The 22,130-nt window shown below is 38.6% G+C and overlaps 2 protein-coding genes across 3 annotated transcripts in view; both read left to right on the top strand.

Moving 5' to 3' along the window:
• crfb1 (cytokine receptor family member b1) overlaps positions 1-5,478 on the top strand; it is a 31,455-nt gene extending 25,977 nt beyond the window's left edge. For both annotated transcript variants that reach the window (XM_057851802.1, XM_057851803.1), the window contains one exon: positions 1,861-5,478. In XM_057851802.1, coding sequence (XP_057707785.1) covers positions 1,861-2,565 — 705 coding nt within the window. In that variant the 3' untranslated portion in view covers positions 2,566-5,478. The remainder of the gene's footprint in view (positions 1-1,860) is intronic.
• Positions 5,479-15,325: 9,847 nt separating this feature from the next.
• The window catches only part of crfb2 (cytokine receptor family member b2), a 48,575-nt gene continuing 41,770 nt past the window's right edge, over positions 15,326-22,130 (top strand). Inside the window, exon 1 of the mRNA XM_057851804.1 lies at positions 15,326-15,703. Within this exon, the coding sequence (XP_057707787.1) occupies positions 15,655-15,703 (49 nt within the window). The 5' untranslated portion in view covers positions 15,326-15,654. The remainder of the gene's footprint in view (positions 15,704-22,130) is intronic.

Raw genomic sequence — 22,130 nt, 5'->3', positions numbered from 1 at the left:
ATCAATATCTTTATTTTCGATGTACATTGTTGAAAACAGCCAACAATTGCATCTCAGATGTGACTAGGAAAAAAAAAGACTAATTCACTGCTTTCACTCAAAAAACTTCTAGATCCTATTAAAAATCTTATTTCTTACCTAAAAGTGTCATTACGCTTGATAACACACATCACTTAAAAGTTAGATGTTTTTCCCATGTGTTTCAATTGAATTTCCATTTGTGTCAAGCTATTTTTAAATTCTAGTTGAATTTTGAATTAGTCCAAACTGTAAGTCCTGATAGGATTTTGAGTTTTTGCAGTGTTCAAAATAAATGTATGATACCTGCTGTATTGGAGCACATTAGGGACCAGAGCTACTTGGTGTTTTATCCAGCAATGACTACTGAGCCAAAATTGACAGTTAGCTTTATTATGTTTTTATCTTACATCCTCATCACTCTACAGCGTTATGTTTTTGCAGATTAAACAAAGCCTGTATTTAAGACACGTTAGCCACGCATCGACTGTAGTTATAATTATTAGAAACCTTGCCGTCCGCAGGGCTAACATTTCATGAGCAAGGGACAATAACGTTAATCTTATTTATTAGCGCTCAGAAGTTTACTGCTTTAAGATGGCGGATTTTTACTAACGCCGCCGAGTCTTAGCCTGGTACTCCAGACTCACCGCTTTTCCAGCTATTGCGTCTGGCCACCATTAAGTGGATAAAATTTCCAGGGCGGAGCAAGCCACAGCAAACAGCTGAGTGGATCAATCAGCGACGGGCGGGACGAGGGACTTGCGCGAGGAAGTAAGCATCCGAGGAGAGCGGAGTTCATTCAACATGGCTAGCGCGAGACAGACTGTTGTCAATGACTTGTGTCGATGTGTTTTTGGTAATTTAAAACTGATTTTACCGTGGATTGGAACATATTCTCGGCTTTCCTGTTCACCATCTGTGTTGTTGTGGAGACGACTTCTGACGCGGAAGAGTGACGTTGCTCGTTAAGAACACGTCACGCCAATAAACGAATCTGATTTGTCGATTGATTTTGTACTTGCTTGAGTGGCCGTTAATGGGCTTGGTCCCAGACTATACTCTCAGTGTTTGAAAAACACAGGGAGAACAGTCTGGCCGTGCCAGGCAAGCCGAGTCTGTCCTTTCGCATCTGTTAGTGAACGTAGCTAGCGGCCGCCTTATGTAAACGGAGCTTTTCCGGTGAAAATTCTTATCAATAAATGCTTAAATCCCCGAATTCTTTATAGCTATGGACATGAAACAGTCTCGATTCTTGGTTAAAAGCAAAAAAAAAACGTGCAGTCAGCATTTATTTTACGTAAATATGTCAAAGTACAATGCTAGTCTGTTAGTGAATGTAGCTAGCGGCTGCCTTATGTAAAAAGAGCTTTTTGGGTGAAAAGTTTTAGATATAGATGTAAAACAGTCTCGATTCATGGTGAAAAGCAAAAAAAAAACGTACAGTTAGCATTTATTTTACGTAAATATTGCGAACTATGATCCCAATGCAGTAGCGGCTAATTTCTCCCATTGGTTTTTTTTAACAACGTTTCAAAATGCATGCATGGTACAAAAAATATGACATTACCTCGAATCCTCGAACAAACCACTCCTGAGACAATCCATCCTGTTTGTATGCGGTACAGCTTTCGTACGTTTTCAACAGAAATCTGATGTTGGATCGCTGCGTGCGTGTGTTTGTGAATAGCTCCTCTTGATTTGGGCGGGCCCCTACTTGAAGCCGAAGCGCAATGCATGACCGATCTGACCCGTCAGTACCATTATGCAGTCTATGCCAAAGTTATTAATATTATTATTTTTGCTATTTTTTACCTTTTTAATATTTCTCTTTGACTGTAGGTGGCTCCTATCGCTGCTAAATCTTTGCCAATAGGGAAAACAAGTCCTGATTCGATCTCAATTGGCTCAGATACACACAAACGGAAGAAGCACACCGTCACCTCAGCATTATGTGCTGCCCACAGGACTGGAGTGGAGGAGGTGGATGAAGAGGACCAAAATGAAGAAAGTCATGGCTACATTAACAAATATGGTGAAATTTCTTCAAAGGAAAAATCCTGTCATCAAAATTGTGAGATAGAAGAGACCTGTTTGACTGTGAGGTCTCATACTGAAGATGATGCATCACATTCATCAACTGAGAATGATCCAGCCACACTGGATCAACTGGAGGCTGGAGATACTTTTCTGTCTTCTCGGCCTGAAATGGAATTCAAGGAGCAATTCATCTTTGAGCTGGCAGAGGAAATGAACGTAAGCACTGTCAGCATGTCTGTTGACCTTTCAACTGTGACTTTGCCGGCTATTGACATATGTGAGAAAGAACGAAATACTAAAGATTTGCTTGCTGAGCTTTTAAGGACATCTGATCAGGAACCCGTAATGCTCCCGAGCCTCCCGGTCACAAAACCCATTTTGTCCCAATCCGACACAGATGACTTGGCATCAATGATGTGCGATGAGTGCGAGTCTGAAGATGATCAGACACAAGAGACAGTGGAAGAAGAGCTGTTCTCAGATTATATGGGCCATTGGCATGGTTAGGCAACAATGTAACATCCAATCACCGACCACTTTATTAGGCATACCCTTCCATCTGCTCGATAATGCAAATTTCTAATCAGCCAATCACTCGATTTCTCAGGTTTTGTCGGAAATACTTAATTTCTTCATTAAAAGAGCCTAGAATACCACTAGAAGCTTTTTTAACTTGAAGCAAAGTTTTTGCTAATGTGACGAGAAGAGCCATAGTACAAGCAGCAGATGTATATTTTTGGAAGGTTCCTCACAAGAAAAAGGTCTCAATTGGATCTATCCTTGATGGGTATTTGTAATACTGTATATTGATAGCGGATATATGGAACAATTAATCTGGCGGGACAAGCTATCACATGGAAAAAATTCAATACCTTTACAGTGCTGGCCAAAAATATTGGCACCCCTGCAATTATGTCAGATAATGCTCAGTTTCTCCCAGAAAATGATTTGGTTGTAATATTTTCATGGATTTTGCTTGCAACTAAAAAAAGTCAAAAACAAATGGAAACAAATTTTAATCATTATCATTTTACACAAAAGTCCAAAAATGGGCCGGACAAAAGTATTGGCACCCTTTGAAAAATCATGTGATGCTTCTCTAATTTGTGTAATAAACAGCACCTGTTACTTTCCTCTGGCAACAACTAAATCACACTTGCAGCCAGTTAAAATGGATTAAAGTTGACTCAACCTCTGTCCTGTGTCCTTGTGTGTACCATATTGAGCATGGAGAAAAAGAACAAAGACCAAAGAACTGTCTGAGGACTTGAGAAGCAAAATTGTGAGGAAGCATGGGCAATCTCAAGGCTAGATGTCCATCTCCAAAGAGCTGAATGTTCCTTTGTCTACCGTGCGCAGTGTCATCAGTAAGTGTAAGCCTATGGCACTGTGGCTAACCTCCCTAGATGTGCACAGAAAAGAAAAATTGATGAGAGATTTCAACAAAAGATTGTTTGGATGGTGGATAAAGAACCTCGACGAACAACCCAAAAAAAATAAAATTACTCGGATCAGTTTTTAAACTCGAGTTACTCGAGTTGCTCGAGTATTCGTTTCAGCTCTACATTTTTGTACTTTATTCTTGTTTAAAAATAATTCGGTGGGACAGTAAAGTGTTTAAAACTTAGGATAATTATATTTGAAGAGCTTAAAAACCATTAATTAAAACATACATTTTTTAAATTAAACTTTGGGGGAAAAAAAGTGAAAAAAAAACATGTCTTAAACTGTGTGTATCTCTTTCAAATGCTAAATCTGAATACATACATTGAACAGAAAAAAAATGCATTTGTTTTTTTTTGTCTGTTTTTGCTACTTCACAGTTTTTCACTTATCGTGGTGGGTTATGGTCCGCATTAACCGCAAAAAACAAGGGATCACTGTGCATCTTATCATTTTCAACTAAAAAAATGTTGTCCGAGCATTTAACACTGGGAAGTCTGGGATTACAGTTAGTCCCCGGGTTACGAATACCCGACTAACGTGATTTCGACTTTAAGACACCAAAGTCTCGTCCACCATTTTGTCTCGGTCTGATTTTTTTGGAAGTATAAACATTACCTTATTGTACCTCACAGTATCTTATTTTTTACTTTAATTTATTAGTATGATATGTTCTTTCCTTGTTCAGCTTTACAGACATCAAACAAGGTACTTGTGCTTTTTGAAGCTTTTTAGTTCCTTCCCTTTTGTCAGTTTATAAAGCTGTAACACATATGTACACTTATGTTCAAAACGACACGCATTTTAACAATAACATACTTGACACAAAACAGTTGGTGTTCAAACGTCCGTCTAGTCTAATCAATATATAAATTTGGTTGACTAAATTAGCCTAATTTACTTGACAAAATTCCGCGAGCCTAAATACTGTCAAAGCATAGCAAATTGCCGTCACGTAACTCTAGAAACTGTAGCTGTAAACTTAATTACAAATGCATGCATAAACATATATTAACTGAAACAACTTTCAGCCTTATGTGTGCCAAACCAGACCGCAGCTATCCTTTATCCATGTCAGCGTCTGAGTCTGCTTCTCAGTCACAGATGGCGACAGTCCAGCCAGACCCAACGCTGCCACCAGAGGGCAGTGTATCCATCATTAAATAAAATACAATACTTATTGACTTTTTGAATAGTTATTTTGTTGGGAGGATTCTGCCTTATGCGGATATTCTGGTTACGTCGCCAGCATAGGAACAAAACTCGTTCGTAGCCCAGGGGACTACATGTATTTTTTTTTTTTTTTTGCTGTATTTTGCTATATTTTTTTGCTTATCAGTATTTCTCCATAATTGCACTTTTACCCAACAAAACAGCTGAAGTGGGCTAATAGCTAAAAGCCATTTCGCCAACTGCCTCTCCTCGAGACTTACTGACCAGAAAAACCAAGTGGCTGTGGTTTAGACTGACCAGTATTTTAAGAGGATACTCTCCATTCTGAAGCTAATGCTAACAATATCGCCCGCAGGTATGTACACATTTGAAACCCCTGAATTAAGTGACTTTGAAAGGCTGTTGGTTCCAAACGAGCCTGGTCTCACACTAAACCATCTCTAGGATTCAGAGAATTGTCCAAAAAAAAAAAAAAATCCAGTAATCAGCAGTGGACAAAAATCCCTTGCTGATGCTAGAGATCGGACGAAAATGGCCAGACTGGTTCGAGTTGACAGGAGTGGCACCAGGTGTGGCCGTCTGCTGCTGTAGCTCATCTCCCTCAAAGTTTAATTTGTGTATTCAGACATGTTCTTCTGCATACTTTGGTTGTAATAAGTGGTTATTTGAGTTCCTGTTTCCTTTCTATCAGTTCGAACCAGTCTGGTTCTCCTTTTACCTCTGACATCAAAAAAGCTTTTTCGCCCATAGAACTTGCGCTCACTGGCTGTTTTCTCTTTTTCGAACCATTATCAATAAACCCTAGAGCAGGGGTCAGCAACCCTGGTCCTCGAGTGCCACTATCCAGCTTGTTTTCTATGTCTCCCTCCTTTAACGCACCTGACTCAAATAATCATGATCGTTATTAGGCTCCTGCAGAGCTTGCTGATGAGCTGATCATTTGATTCAGGTGTGTTAAAGGAGGGAGACATGGAAAACAAGCTGGATAGTAGCACTCGAGGACCAGGATTGCTGACCCCTCCCCTAGAGATTGTTGTGCTTGAGGATCCTAGTTGATTAGCAGTTTTTGTAATACTCAAACCAGAATGTAAGGCAAGAACAGCCATGCTACGTTCAGTGACTTGAATCACTTCCTTCCTCATTCTGATGCTCTGAACAGCAGCAGATTCATAAGTGGATTTTAAGGGGGGCCAGGCCCCCCTGGTGGCTGAAAAGTGTCATTGCATGAAATTGACTTTCCTATATATATATATATATATATATATATATATATATATATATATATGTATATATATGTATAATATGTATATATATATATATATATATATATATATGTATATATATGTATAATATGTATATATATAATATGTATATATATATAAGTTGTAAAGCAATAAAACTGCAACAAAAATGAATGAAATGAACAAAAAATATATTGGGTCAAAATTATTTGACGAACAGATCATGTGACTAGCAACTTAGACGGTCATTTGCTTTGCATGTAGTTTTCCCCAATTTTATTTTTCAAAGATTTTTTTCGTTGATTAAAGCAACTTTTTGGGGGGATTATATGATTAAGACACAAATGTCCCACTCATAATATGGCCCAAAAGCAAAAAGGATTGCTTCAATACAAGAAAACTTTTTCAATGAAAATGTGTTGAAATGCAAATTTTTCAATCTCAATTTTTTTTCGCATTCAAAATTTTTTTCCATGATTTAAATTTTTCTTCTTTTGATTGAAGTGATTTTTCTTTTTCAAAATATGTAGTTTTTGAAGCAACTTATTTTTTGATTAAATAATAATGACAAAAATGCCCAAGCCAAAATGTGGCCCAAACACAAATCAACATTACTTCAATCAAAATAGTTGCTTCAATCCATTAAAAAAAAAAAAATCAAAAATATCTCTCACATGCATTTTTTTGAGTTTCAAATTTATTTTTGCATTCAAACACATTTTTTTTGTTTGAAGCGACTTTTTTTGGGGTTGAAAATATATATTTTGATTGAAGCAACTTTTTTTGATTGAATAATAAAGACAGGAGATACCATTTTTGACTGGGGTAACTACATTGGCACGACACCGGCGGGCGTACCATATTCAATGGATGACGAGCTTGGCGAAAAGTATTGCCTCATCAGCCTGATTTAGAATTCCCCTCAAGAATAATGGAAAACAAAAAACACTCATTGTCAACTTATTATTATATTCTTGTAAGTTAATTTTATTTCTGACACTGCGTTTCGGGGTCATCAACATGTTGTGCCCCCCCCCCCCCGCCCCAAAAGTCAAACTCCGCCTATGAGCAGATCTTATAGCCATGTCTACATGCTAAAGTTCATTGAGTTGCTGCCATGGTGATTATAAAATTGTGATAACGAGCAGATGGGAAGGCATGCCTAATAAAGTGACCAGTGAGTGTATATTAGTAGCTGTCAATAATTATAAAATTTTTATTTGGTGCTTGCCGTCTGCATACTTGTGTAAAAGGTTTGAAACCGCGCCGGCGTGGTCCCCGTCCACCAGGTCAGGATTTGGCGCGGCAGGAGAGCACGGGAACTGCTAAGCTAAAAGCCCATAATAGCAGCGATAGCCGTTAGGGGAGGGAAGTTTTCACATTTCACTTTTGCACCGATTACACTCTCCGCCTGAAAACTTCACTGCCGATCCTGGTCTCCGCACCAATGTGATCGGTCTGAAACCGAGCCGGCGACATAATCCGTCCCCTTCTACCAAGTCAGAACTCAAACCCGCTCTGCTAAGCGCAGCCAGCGTGGCAGGAGAGTGCAGTAACCGCTAAACTAAAAGACCATGCTAGCGGCTCTAGCCACTAGCGTGCTCTATTGAAGTCATCGGGAGGGACATTTCCACGGCATGCAACGAATTACATTACATTGGGTTTGTGGAAATCACCAATTTTGTGACGATTCGATACTTTGCAGATTTTAAAAAGTTTGCCATGATTCAATCTGATTCAAGGGCTTTCAATTCATCTGATATGCAGGGTTCATATGGGTGCTGGAAATCCTTGAAAATGCTTGGATTTTAATGTTGTGTTGTCAAGGTTTGAAAATTGCTTGGAACACAATATTTCTCAGCACACTGTCTTAAATGATCAATAATTAAAGGAAAATAAAATAAGCTTACTTATTCACTGCTACACGTTTGTTCTGAAGCTAGCTTTTCGTTGAGTCACTTAATTTGATGGTTGTCACATCATACATTGTCTCCTCGAATAGTTTGGAGTTGAATCAAGCATACAATAGACAAATAAAGCTGTATTTAAATGAAAACCTGTGCATTAGCTGTGGTTTGACACAACACTTTTTTTATCGCACGACCAGTTCCTCTTTTTGTCACCTGTTTTCATGACCTTCACACCCCCGCTGCCAGTGACTGTTTACCCAGTTGAGAGCCACTTTCACAACACTTGGACTTGGCCTACTCGACTGGCTCTGGATAGACTTAAAAAACAAAACAAAATTCCCAGCCTTCACGCACTGTGTGAGTGTGTTGGTGTCATGTGGGAAAATACTTTATTTAGGTAGAAAATAAAACCAACAAACAAAAAAAAGGACCTAACAGGTTGCTACCAAAATCAAAATAGTGCCTACGTTAGCTCACTGGCTGCCATTGACTGCACAAGACATCCAAATCATTTTGAGTGGATTGGACATCTACCGCTATCAATAGTACTGGCGCCAGATCATTCACAGTCAGTCTGTACAGGTCACTTCCTGTTCGTTTTCAGGCATTTACAGGTTACTTCCTGTTGATTTTGAGTCACTTCCTTTAGGGACATTCTTGAGTCACTTCCTTTTCAGAAACCCAAAATCAACAGGAAGTGACCCGTAAATGCCTCAACAGGAAGAGGAATTGACCAAAAAATCAACAGGAAATGACATCAGATGCCCCAAAATGAACTCGTTGCCTGGCATTGGCTGCCACTGATGGCCGTAGACGTCCAATCTGTTTGAAGTGGGAGGGATGGCAGCGAATGCTGCCACCATTGCACTTCAAATGAATTGGATATTATCGACTAGTGATAAACTCAGTCCAATTTTGAGCAGAAGGATGAAAACTCTATGTAGCACTAGTACATGGGTCGGCAACCCAAAATGTTGAAAGAGTCAAATTGGAGCAAAAAACATGTTTCGAGCTGCAAAAAATTGGAAACCTTATTATGATGAAGGGAACACATGCTGTATGAACCTATATTAGCCTACTATCAAAACGACTAAATTGGCTACAAATACAGCCTTCATGGTCACCGTATTTTCCGCACTATAAGGTGCACCGCAAAGCCTTCAATGTTCTCAAAAGCCAGCAGTGAGCCTTATTATCCGCATAACGCAACGCCAACCACTACTACTTCTACTACTACTACTACTACTACTACTACTACTACTACTACTACTACTACTACTGCGCCTTATAATGCAGTGCGCCCTATACACGAACACAAATTTAAAATAGGCCATTCATTAGGGATGTAACGGTACACAAAAATCTTGGTTTTGGTACGAACGTCGGTTTTGAGGTCACAGTTCGGTTCATTGTCGGTACAGTAAAAAAAAAAAAAGCAAAATATAAATGTGCTAGTTGTTTATTACACACTTTTGTGCTTTCGACAAAAGGAACATTAGCCTAGACAAAGCTAGAATTCTGCTAAAAAAGTAGCGGGTATTTAAAGATAATCCAACAACAATTTGCCTTTCAGACCCCGCGAATTGGTCTTCTTTCTGAAAGAAAAGAAAAAAGAAGTCCTGTGCTAAAGAGAAAAGCAATCCCAATGACAAAGATTTTAACATGTATTTTACAAATGAAATGCCTCAATGAAACATTTGTTTTCTTTATGAACGGTTTTCAAACGCTTTATTGGTGGAATTTCTCAAGTAAAAGCGCCACACAGAAATTAATAAATTTAATTGCGTAAGCAGGATGTGTGTATTATTATTATTTAATTACAGGTGTTTTAGCTCATTTTAATTTATTTTATTTAAATGGGCTATTATTTATTTTATTATGTGTTTATATTTTACAAATTTAATGTAGTATTCATTTATATTGTATATTTTATGTTGTATAACTTTAGTTCCTAAGTGAATATTAGTTCCAACTTGTTTTGTTATGGTAGGAGCGTTTTGTATTGAACACGGGGACGTGTTGGTTATTATTATAGCAGAGAAGACAGCCGTAAATCAACAAAGACAAGTCAAACTGTGCCTGATCTACCACTCGAGATCTGATGGACTCAAAAAGTAGGTTACGATTGCATATTAGTTTGAAAATCGACCAGATCCACCGTATTTTTACACGAGTGACTTCCGTTCTGCCCGGTCTGCGAGCTCGTAGTATTGACGCAGGAGGGCCGTGTCATTACTCGTCTCGCGTCAAATAATAAACTCTGCCGTTCTTTTCGTGTGCGTCGCGTTGAGCCGCTTCTGGGACGTATCAAACACATGACCGCACTGCGACTGGTGTGCATTGGCTGATTGACTCTTAACGCGTTTCACTGCGTTCTCGTGGCGGCCACGTTGTCACGCCGTTGACGTTTCTGGACTGTCCTACCGTGTTGGTCCTCATTATAGTAGAGAAGACGGAGTAAATATGATCAACACAAAGAAAATGTAACCCGATCGACTCACAGCCTTGAAAAGTAAGGGTTATATTACGTCAGAAACTCGTTCGTTACGCGTCCGTTCTGAACCGACTACCACGTACCGAAACGGTTCAATACATGTACCGTTACACCCTAACCATTCATTGAAGCTGCGCCTTATACTCTTATGTGCCTTATATATGGATCAATATTAGTTAATCATGGCACGACATTCGATTTAGCTACTACTACTGCTCCTTATAATGCAGTGTGTCCAATACATGATAACAGGTTTAAAATAGGCCATTCATTGAAGGTGCGCCTTATACTCCGATGTGCCTTATATATGGATCAATATTAGTTAACCCTTTAACACCGAACGTGTCGGCAGCGACGCGTTTACGCATATCGTCTTTGAAGCTTCGTCACGCTGTAATTACATCACCCACGTGCTGCTGGTTGGTCTCGTTTGAAAGTGCGGAAGTTGATGTCCACACCAGTTTTTATTTGAAGTCAATCGGCCATGAAAAACGGGAGATAATGTCATTTGAATTTTATAGTTTTATTGCACTCATAAATATACATTAAAACGCTGCATGGACCATGTATCCATCTCCATATTGTCATCATTTCTTGTCCTTTTTCAAAAGCGAAAGCTGCACAAAATGATACTTATCCCAAACCGAATGTGATCATTTTTCATAAATTTCCGAGCGAGGCGCCAACTATTGAAAGGGAGGCATGCGAAGCAAGCAGCGGCCGGTGTCGTGCCGAAAAATGCACAACACCGGTTGGTTTGAGCGAGCGACTTTGAAACGTGCAGAATGAATCTAAAACTACATTTAGCACAAGCTAATGCATTATTTCATTAACTCAAGGAAGAAGATGAGTCGTATTTGTTGTTTTTTTCCTCTGATGAATCGGCGTCTCGGCGAGAAGTGACAGTAGAGCGCAAACGGCGAAAGAGTAGGCTGTGTGACGTTGTGTGTGACGCAGCTCCGTGACCTGTTCAAGAAGAAGCTTTATTGAGTGCGCAAAAAAAAAAAAAAAAAAAAAAAAAAAAAAACTATTGGGTCGCATGCCTGAAAAATCCAAGAAATTGAACTACTTGTCAATATTTTTTAAAATACTTTTTTTCAATGTTATATATATTTTTTCTTCACTATAATCTTTTCAATTTTTATGTAGATGTGTGTGCGAGAAGCTTGATTGCATGTACGTATATACTTTTGATAAGGTGATGGGTACAACACCTAACTTCACAAAGAGATATCTTCCAAACCCTTTTTGTGTTCGATGATATATACACATTTTTTTCTCACTATTTTGCACACTATACAGCCTGTTTTGACCATAGTATGTGTAAGGCCAAAAACGCCTTTGACCATACCTGCTGTTTGTGTTGAATTGTCAAACATAAAACTATTCAATCTTATTTTTTTCTATTGAATGTTTATCCTAACAAGTTGAATAAATATTATCAAGCTTCAAAACGGTTGGTCGAGCATGTTTGGTTGTCAATGGGACGTCAACTTTACAAATTTTGAAAAAAGATTTTGGGATTTTTTTTTCTTTTTGGGTCCAAAATGTGGATTATAATTGGTCAGTGAAGAAAACAACAGTTTAGACATGAAGTTCAAGGTGTCCTGAAAAAAGGGACCCAATTTGGCCATTGTAAACAAATTTTTCTTTGAAATATAAAGACAACATCAAATGCATGCAAATTCGGCCAAAATAGGCTTAGGTGTTAAAGGGTTAATCATGGCACAACATTCCGTTTAGCTCAGCTCCATCTGGTGGATGCATAACAACGCCAACTACTACTACTACTACTACTACTACTACTACTGCGCCTTATAATGCAGTGTGCCTTATACATGGAAATGGTTTTAAAATAGGCCCCTCATTGAAGGTGCGCCTTATACTCCGATGCGCCTTACAGTGCGGAAAATACGGTAATTGTTTCCTTTCTCTTCAGTGAATCCTATAGAGAATGACTCACCACGTGACTACTCTGTTGTACCATGCCGCCTCAAGTTCAACTTTATTACATTATTAATGAATTAGAAGAATGTTTGTGCAATGCTTTTCCTCCTACAGAAACCATATTAAAACTAAAAATATATTTCCAGGGAGCCACTAGGGCAGTGCTAAAGCGGCTCTAGAGCCGCGGGTTGAATGCATTCAACTTGAATGCACTAGTTGAATGCAGCACGGACTGGATTAGCGGGATGGTTGTGGTACAGAAACCAAATGGGAAGTTCATAGTCTACCTTATTATTGATCCAAAACCTTTTAACAAGGCATTAAAACAGTCACAACCTTTGAAGACATACCTCCGGATGTGTCTGCACCCAAAGTCCTTACGGTGTGTGATGTCAAGAGTGGTTTCAAGTCCAGCTACAGTGAGGAAAATAAGTATTTGAACACCCTGCGATTTTGCAAATTCTTCCACTCAGAAATGCTGGCGGGTTTGAAATTTTCGTGGTAGGTGCTTATCCACTGTGAGAGACAATCTAAAAAAAAGAAAAGAAAATCCAGAAATCACAGTGTAAGATTGTTTTAAACAATTTATTTGTTATATACTGCTGCAAATAACTATTTGACGTGTCTATTAGCTAGAATTGTGAGCCTCAAAGAACTGTTAGACGCTTATTCTCCTTAATTAGTGGAGTGGAGGTGGACTTTTTGAGTCTGACTTTTTGACCAGTTTTAGGCTGTTAGCTGCATATAAACACCTGTCCACCTCATACACCCCAAAGAGCTCTACATATGCCTTAATAATTTTAGAGGTTACAGAATTAGCCTGTCAGTGAACAATACTGCTTGCAAAAATATTAAAATCCATTAGGTGTCACTGTTACGCAATAGATTGACATAGTACAGACATGGATCAGTGCATTGCGGCCAATGTGCCTCGTCTCCTCTTGGTGCCTCATCAACCCATCACTACTATCAGTTAGGGCTGTCAAAATTATCGCGTTAACGGGCGGTAATTATTTATTTTAATTAATCGCGTTAAAATATTTGACGCAATTAACGCACATGCCCTGCTCAAACAGATTAAAATGACAGCAGTGTAATGTCCGCTTGTTACTTGTTTTTTGGTGTTTGGCCCAAATGAGTTTATGGGCTTCAGCACAATGAGTTAGCATGGTGTAATTATTGACAGCAACAATGGCAAGCTACTAGTTTATTTTTTGATCGAAAATTTTACAAATTTTAATAAAACAAAAACATTAAGAGGGGTTTTAATATAAAATTTCTATAACTTGTACTAACATTGATCTTTTAAGAACTACAAGTCTTTCTATCCATGGATCGCTTTAAGAGAATGTTAATAATGTTAATGCCATCTTGTTGATTTATTGTTATAATAAACAAATACAGCACGTATGTTGAATGTATATATCCGTCTTGTGTCTTATCTTTCCATTCCAACAATAATTTACAGAAAAATATGGCATATTTTATCGATGGTTTGAATTGCGATTAATTACGATTAATTAATTTTTAAGCTGTGATTAACTCGATTAAATTTTTTAATCGTTTGACAGCCCTACTATCAATACAACCTCTAACTGAAAATAGATTTCACAAGTGAAACCCAAAGCAAAAAAAAAAAAAAAAAAAAAAAAGGAACTATTTAATGTCTCATGGCAAAACCCTGGCAAAAGGAAACACCCATCAGTCACGTTACAATACTTTTGCTCACTTGAAAAGTGGGTGGGTTTAAAGAAAAATGACTTGGTTTTTCATCACATCTTGATGTAGAAACCATGAAGTGAACTTGCTGGTCCAATACTTTTGGAGGTGATTGTATTTTAAGACCATGGAAAAGAGCAGCGTTTAAAACACTATGTTGAAAAGCTGTTAGATGTCACTAGGCGTGTCATATTCAATGTTAGATACACTGACGTGCTACAGTTAATATTAAGACGACAAGCATTAAGTGCTCAAAATCCTCTTTTCAGTATTTGAAACAGTTAACATTACTTTCCGAAGCCCTGTGTGTGTGTGTGTGTGGGGGGGGGTATACATAGGTGTTTTTTTTTTTTTATTTTAGAAAAATTGTTCAAAGCCTTTATTTATTATTATTATTTTTTTTTTGTATAAATACCCGCGACCCTCGTGAGGATAAGCGGCATGGAAAATGAATGAATAAATGAATTCCTTGTTAATAAATACGTATTTAAAAAAAAAAAAAAAAAAGTTCTCAAAGAGTCTTGAAAGGAAATCATGTGATTTTCCGACTGGTGCATTCAGGGACTGACCAAGAACTTGGACCCTCGAAAATTCCTCAATCGCAGTGCAAAATAATATATTATTGTCGTGGGGGAGGGGGGGTATTTATAGACACATTAATTATAATGGTAACTCTTTCCCAATTCTGTCTTGCTGATTATGATATGATGTTAAACATTTCGTTACCTTGTGTAAAATTGTGCCATACAAATACATTTGCCTTGCCGTTGTACCACACAGTTATCGATATTGTTAAATACTATATATATAAGGGGGAACACATGGTTTTGCATGTTTGATGAAAAAATAAAAATTAAACAAAAAACGGGTTCATATGCTTTTGCCGGTTATAGTTTATTTTTAAAAAATCCCGACTTTCCTCGCAGGTCTTTAAACGCATCGATTTTACACCAACTTCCTATCTGTGGGTGTGAGAGCCTTGTTATAGATATCTTATATTTAGAACTAGCTGCGAAAAGGCTAGAGCCGGCGGCGTTAGTAACAAGCGGCCATCTTAAAGCAGTCGACCTCTCTGGTGGACTGGACAGCAGTATATGTAAAGTGAATTAGTTTCTTCACCAAAATATTCTTTCCCCTATTGAATCCTGACAGATTTTCAAACTGTTTGGCTCATTACATTGCGTAGTAACGTTCATTTTAACTATTTATGTACACAGTTTATTTTCCTTAAGTTTCTCGAAAGACTGACACAAAGTGGCCAACAAGTGACGACGCCCGTCCCTATTGACTCAAAGCGTGCCACTAACATCTAGCCCATATATAATTGCATATATCTTTCAACAAAACCTTGCCAAAATGTTTTTGCGTGTGGTTTTCTGTTATTAGCCTGTGTTTAACATAGAATCTCGTCCTCCATTGCAATACTATAGCCACCAAGTTTTAACGCGTTCTACGCTATTTGTGTTTTTGTTATTGTTTGTTCATTTATTTTCGTTAAAAGTAGTTAAAAATGATCTTTGCACTGAACATATGTAATTCAACATCTCCCCAAGACAGGGACAGTCAATCTCCGATATTATTGTCCGAACGACAGACATGAGTTTATTGTGAATTTTAATGAGTCTTAATAGTGCCACACCACGAAGCGGAAAGGGACGGAGACAAAGACATGCTTTTTGTCTTTTTGGTGCTAACTTCGCTTCCACAAGTTCTCACAGGTAGGCTACTGTACATTATTTGTTTTTTGTTTGCAATGTTAAATTGACTCTCTCCAATATTACAATTGATCTTGAATTCATTCCATTTTATTTGCGTCTCATTTCTTAAAGTGCAACTCCGGTTAAAATCAGTGATGTCCCGATCAGATACTCTGTCTCGGGAGGCTATCGGTACCCGATATGGGACCAGGCCCGGATCTAGGTTTACCCACCAGAGTGGGCACTAAGAAAACTTGAGGGGGCACCCCCAATGCAGGCTTTTTTTTACCCTCTGCATTTCTCCAGGCTTGGGACCGGCGCAAGTAGGACACTGGCTTGTGTCCCGTTGAGGCTGCATTAATTTTTGGGGGGTTTGTTTTTTGTTTGTTTGTTGTTTTTTTTCCCATTCATCTATCTACTTATTCTCGCTGTCGGCGTGATGTCACGAGGACGTCATCTCGCATAGCAACGTGTCGCCATTTTGAGATGGGGGCACACACAGGTAAACATCCGTAGACAAACGTCTGAAATTCATATATTTCAGCTGTGTTTTGCGTCTTTTTTTCATTAAAAACATCTTAAACATGACTTATTATCACGAGTCACTGCCGACAGACGCGAGGAGGCGATACAACTTAAAATTAGCGTGTATTGGCCTGCAAATCTGCCCATACAAAGTCGCAGCTGATAGCTGGATAAACAATCCAAAGCAATTGCCTGCAGTGGAGTTCGGTAACATCTACAACTACCTCATAAAGTCACCCAGTAAGTTGAACTTTACCAATTACGTGGAATATGTACTATGAGGAACTAAGAAAACGGGTAGTACAGTGGTACCTCGACATACGATCGCTTCGACACACGATCTTTTCGACATCCGACGTAAAATTTTACTCGCCATTTGTTTCTACATCCGACGACATGCTCGAAATACGACGACATGACAGCACTGCAAACGAACGCACGGTGGATTTTCTTGTGTGAGAAATCAACACAGTTTTCAAAAAAAGTTGATACAGTTGGAGAAACAAGGAAAAAAGTGATGCTTACCTTTGGAATGAAGATGCAAGTCATAGAAAAATATGAGTTTGGGGTGCGCGTCCCTGAACTGGCTCAACAATACAGCTCCATGGTCCTCTTCCGACCACCGTTCGCCACTATTTATAAGTTAAGGTGACAATTATTATTGTGGTAACATTGCCAAGGAAATCGCCAGCTTCGTCACGTTTTTATCATTTATTTAAGAACTTATCCAACACAAAACGTCCATTGTCTTAAGCAGTTGACTGCTCTCAAGAAAATGAAAGTATTATCTCTACCGCACCGACTTATCTCACTGAGACGTCAGCTTCGCGGTGCGTTCAGGGACAGTAAAAAGTGTCTGCCATATTAGAATCCGATTCGTTACATTATTTACAGGAATAATTATTAATTATTCTTCTTATTATTATATTATTCTGAATTATTTATTTATAACTTATTTGTTTTTCTATGTTTAATTGCCATTTGTAACAGTGCCAGCAGTATTTATTAAGAATTTAGTGTATGTTTTTAGGCTTTGGAACGAATTAATGGAATTATAATGTATTCCTATGGGAAAATCCTGCTCGACATACGACCATTTCGACTTACAAACAAGGTCCTGGAACGAATTAAATTCGTATGTAGAGGTACCACTGTATATACAGAGTGATCATTTCTGCCGTAGCCGGTAATTCGCCTCCAAGCGTTATTTAGCTGTGAACACGTCAATAATATACCGATTGACCGATCAGAGCAGTTCATGGCAAAAGAAAAATAACGCTTTGCAAGTTGTCAGTTACGGTAATAATAAAAATGCTTAGTCTATTGAATCCTAGCAGCTAATTGGGGCAAGAAAAATCAATTAAAGTTTACTCACCAGTAATAAAATGTCAGCTGCAAACGTATAGTAAATGTGCCTGGATTTAGGTTCCCACTGGCGAGAATGGTCCACGGAACTGTCTTCTTTTACTGTTCCTTAATTAATTGCTTTCAGCCATTTGCTTGTCCTTTCCTTCTCACGAGGAAGAATAAAGAACTTCAAATGCGGCTCCGAACTCTTCCTTGTGTTACAAACCTCAACACGGCAACTTTTAGTCATTCCGATGGAAAAAAAGACCGCAAATAAGACAAAAGTTCAACGCGTTTGTACTACAATAAAGGACAGAGCAACTGCTTGTGACTCGTGTTTTGTCCCCATTTCAATATGGCGACGGTTTGTTGTGGCTGGTGACGTCATTAATGCCCGGATGTCCGACTGCGAGAATGTGTCTGGAGGAGAGAGAGGAAGCGCGCGGATAACAAATGAGGTTGGAAAAACAGCTTGTTTTGGTGATTACTTGTTCGGCGTGGTTGCGGCCAACAGTAACCGTTAATCCTGCAATAAAAAAGTAGGTGAGACCAACTCTCCGTGCGTTCTCTATATCCAGTGCGACGCTAAATAGAGACTGTGCCGTCACGATAGTCGTGGCTATGAACACCTTTCTCGTATCAACGACTCCACAGACGTGGCTATGTCTAAGCAGGTTTATTAACACTCAAAAGGGTGAAACTAAAGAAAACAGACAAAACAACACAATCAAATTATGCACAATATATGAAATCGCATATGTACTGCCCTATCTGTAGCAAAATGCATATGAAAATATGAATAAACAATTAGCAGAGCGCCCGAGACGCCATTTTGCCGACCCTCTAACTCGTGGGTAATTAACATATCGCAAGTGTCATGCTAAGTGAATCTGTCACACTTTTTTTGCACTGAAGTACGCACAATTCACATATTTACGTTTTTAAACACATTTAAACAATACATACCGGCGATGCAACCTCAAATTCAAGGCAAAGTGGTCACAGAGAAGGTACGAACTGACTGCGGCCGTCTTCGTGTGATTCCCTACTGAACAACTACTGAACATCCGTGTGACATTTTCTTTCAAATAAAGTGCACATGGGATGCAGTAAATTAAGGCGTCCACTAGATGATGCTAATAAGACGTAAAAGCAATAAAACTCAGGTATTCAATCACAAAACCCATCAATCTTTTATGCATAACAGAACACCGACATTTTGATTGGGTGGGCACGACTCACGTCTGGGTGGGCCGTGCCCACCCCGGCCCCCCCATAGATCCGGCCCCGTATGGGACTATCGGATCTGATGTGATCCAGTAGTCGCGAATGTTTTCAATACTATCGTGGTTTTCGACGGATGCATATCAAACCATTAGGCAAACATTTCTGCTAAGTGGGACTACTTCTCTTTTGAAACTAATTATAGTTGTAGTAATATTCATGAACAGCATTTCTTGAGAAGGTGCCACCAGTGCTCACTTTAATCGAGAAAAAAAAAAAAGATTTGTCATTTTCTGGTTACATTATTTTCTGCATTATTATTACTGGTCTAAAAATATAGGAATTGGATCGGTATCGGTAAAAAATACCTTTTAATAAATTGGATCGGAAGTAAAAAAAAAAAAAAAAAAAAAAAAAAAATCATCATCAGGAAATCCCGAGTCACTATTGACCTCTGCATTTTTCTAGTCCAAACTTATTCTGTATTGACCTCAAACATACAGTGGGATTAAAAAAAAGTAGCTGAACCTTTGGGAATTTATCACATTTCTGCATATGAGGATAGTATGCGAACAATGACAGAAGGGGAAAAATAAGTAAGTGGAACCATCACATTTAATATTTTGTGGCCCCCCCTTTAGCAGCAATAACTTCAACTATACGCTTCCTGTAGCTGCAGATCAGTCAGGCACATCGATCAGGACCATTTTTCTCTACAAAATTGCTGTAGTTCAGTCAGATTCCTGGGATGTCTGGTATGAATCGCTCTCTTTAGATCATGCCACAGCATCTCAATGGGGTTCAAGTCTGGACTTTGGCCACTCCAGAACATGCATTTTGTTCTTCTGAAACCATTCTGGAGTTGATTTACTTCTGTGTTTTGGATCATTGTCTTGTCGCAGCATCCATCCTCTTTTTTATTTGACAGACAGCCTCAGGTTTTCCTGCAAAACATCCTGATAAACTTTTGAATTCAGTCCTCCATTAATGATTGCAAGTTGTCCAGGCCCAGAGGAAGCAAATCAGCCACAAATCATGATGCTCCCTCCCCTATGCTTCACGGTGGGGATGAGGTGTTGATGTTGGTGAGCTGTTCCATTTTTCCTCTACACATAATGTTGTGTGTTACTCCCAAACAATTCAACTTTGGTTTCACCAGTCCACAAAATATTTTTGCCAAAATAATCTGTGGAGTGTCCAAGTGCTTTTTTGCGAACATTAAACGAGCAACAATGTTTTTCTTTTTAGACTGCAGTGGCTTCCTCTGTGGAGTCCTCCAATGAACACCATTCTTGGCCATAGTTTAACATATAGTTGATGTGTGCTCAGATATTAGACTGTGCAAGTGATTTCTGTAAGTGTTTAGCAGACACTCTAGGGTTCTTTTTTACCTCTCTGAGTATTCTACGCTGAACTCTTGGCGTCATCTTTGGTGGAGGGCCACTCCTTGGGAGAGAAGCAACAGTGCCAAACTCTCTCCATTTGTAGACAACTTCTGACTGTCGATTAATAAACATCCAGACTTATAGAGATGGTTTTGTATCCTTTCCCAGCTTCATACAAATCAGCAATCCTCGATCGCAGGTATTCAGAAAGCTCTTTTGACCGAGCCATGATGCACATAAGACAATGCTTCTCATCAAGACATATCTTACCAGGTGTGTGTTTTATAGTGGGCATGGAAGCTTTGAACCACTCACCAGTGACTGGGCACACACCTGACTTAAAATGTTTGGTAAAAATTGGTTTCAATTGCTTTTTAAGTTAAATATGAAAACCTATAAATGTTTGGGTGGTTTTAGTTAAAGCAGATACTGTATTTTCATTTATGTGACCAGATCACATTTGATGGAGATTTTATGCAGAAGTGTGAGAAATTACAAAAGGTTCAGATACTTTTTCATACCACTGTACTAGCAATGATTAGTCATGTCATAGTATCACTAGGATGTATTCAATTCAGGTATTTGTATTAGAAGGATTGTTCAGATTGGTCTGGAACGTAACCCCTGTGTTATTTGTGTTATTGTTTTTTGAAAAGGCAGAATTTACATTATAAACAAGTAACTTTGCCGTAATGGAAACAATAAATAGGGAATTAAAAGCATTTAATTGCAGTGGTGGAATTTAATGAAGTAGAAGTACTTCGTTACTTTACTTAAGTACATTTTTGTATATCTGTACTTGAGTACAAATATGAAGTGGTACTTTTTACTTCCCTACATTTTACACCTCGTACTGTACTTTTCACTCCACTACTTTTCAAATTGTTGCTGGCGTTAAACTTTAGTTTTGGTTTTTTTTCCCTCATGTGAATTGATATTTTCGTTTTCACACGTCCAGCGCAATCAATAAGCCCCGTGCAGCTTTACCTTTATTGAGCACTAGAGGGAGCAACACGAGTACAAGCAACATTAGGCAGGTGAATAAGATATTGACCAAAAGAAAATACAGTGAGAGCTAGAGCAGGGAATCTTTGGGCACCTAACGATTCGATTACGATTCAGAGGCTCCGATTCGATTCTAAAACGATTATTGATGCACCCCCCCTCCTTTTTTTTTTTTTTTTTTTTTTTTTTAAATGTTTTGTACATTAGTTCCAAAATTGTTCAAAAATACTCTCAGGCTATAAACCAAACTACTGTTTCAGTATGAAGTTAACATATAGCAGTAAACAAATATACAAAAATAACAGTAAATAAAAAACTCCAGTCCCCATTCTGTATCAGCAGCTTTAAACTACATTCAATTAATTTAATGTTGTGAATCAACCGTTAAAGTTGTTAAAATTGCTCCCGTTAATCCATAATTTCCCTTTTGTCTACTTTCGACATAGATTCAAGTCAATATTTACCGATTTAGGAGTATTTTAGATAAAAAGTTAATTAGGTTTGCTTGGAAGGTTCGCTACAACAGCCTTGCAGGGAAGTGTACTGCTTTAAGATGGCGGCCGTTTACTAACGCCCGCATCTAGCTTTTTGTAGGTGTGCTGCTAACGGTACCGAATCTATATTGCATCTAGTCCTATATAAATGATATCTACCGTAACCTTATGTGGATGTACTTTATAGCAGCTTTTCGGCAGCAGTCAGGTATGTTGTTGTGTTTTTTTATCTCGTGGCATAAGTTGAGCTAGAGCCGTGAGTTGAGCATTGGCATTACCCGAGGGGCCGGGTAATGAGAAGCATGGTGTTTAGCTACTCTCGCTCCGTAGCTCATTGACTGCGCGGCGCGCTGAGTGTGTTGTACTTCCGCTTTACTTGGCATATTTCAATCGGAATTTGGATGTTTGTGAATCGTTCTCGAATCTTCCACGGCCGAATCGCGAATAATCTAAGAATCGGAAATTTTG

This window comes from Corythoichthys intestinalis, chromosome 12 (genome assembly GCF_030265065.1).
Source record: "Corythoichthys intestinalis isolate RoL2023-P3 chromosome 12, ASM3026506v1, whole genome shotgun sequence".
Classification (NCBI taxonomy): Eukaryota; Metazoa; Chordata; class Actinopteri; order Syngnathiformes; family Syngnathidae; genus Corythoichthys; species Corythoichthys intestinalis.
This window is presented reverse-complemented; position numbering and strand designations above follow the sequence as displayed.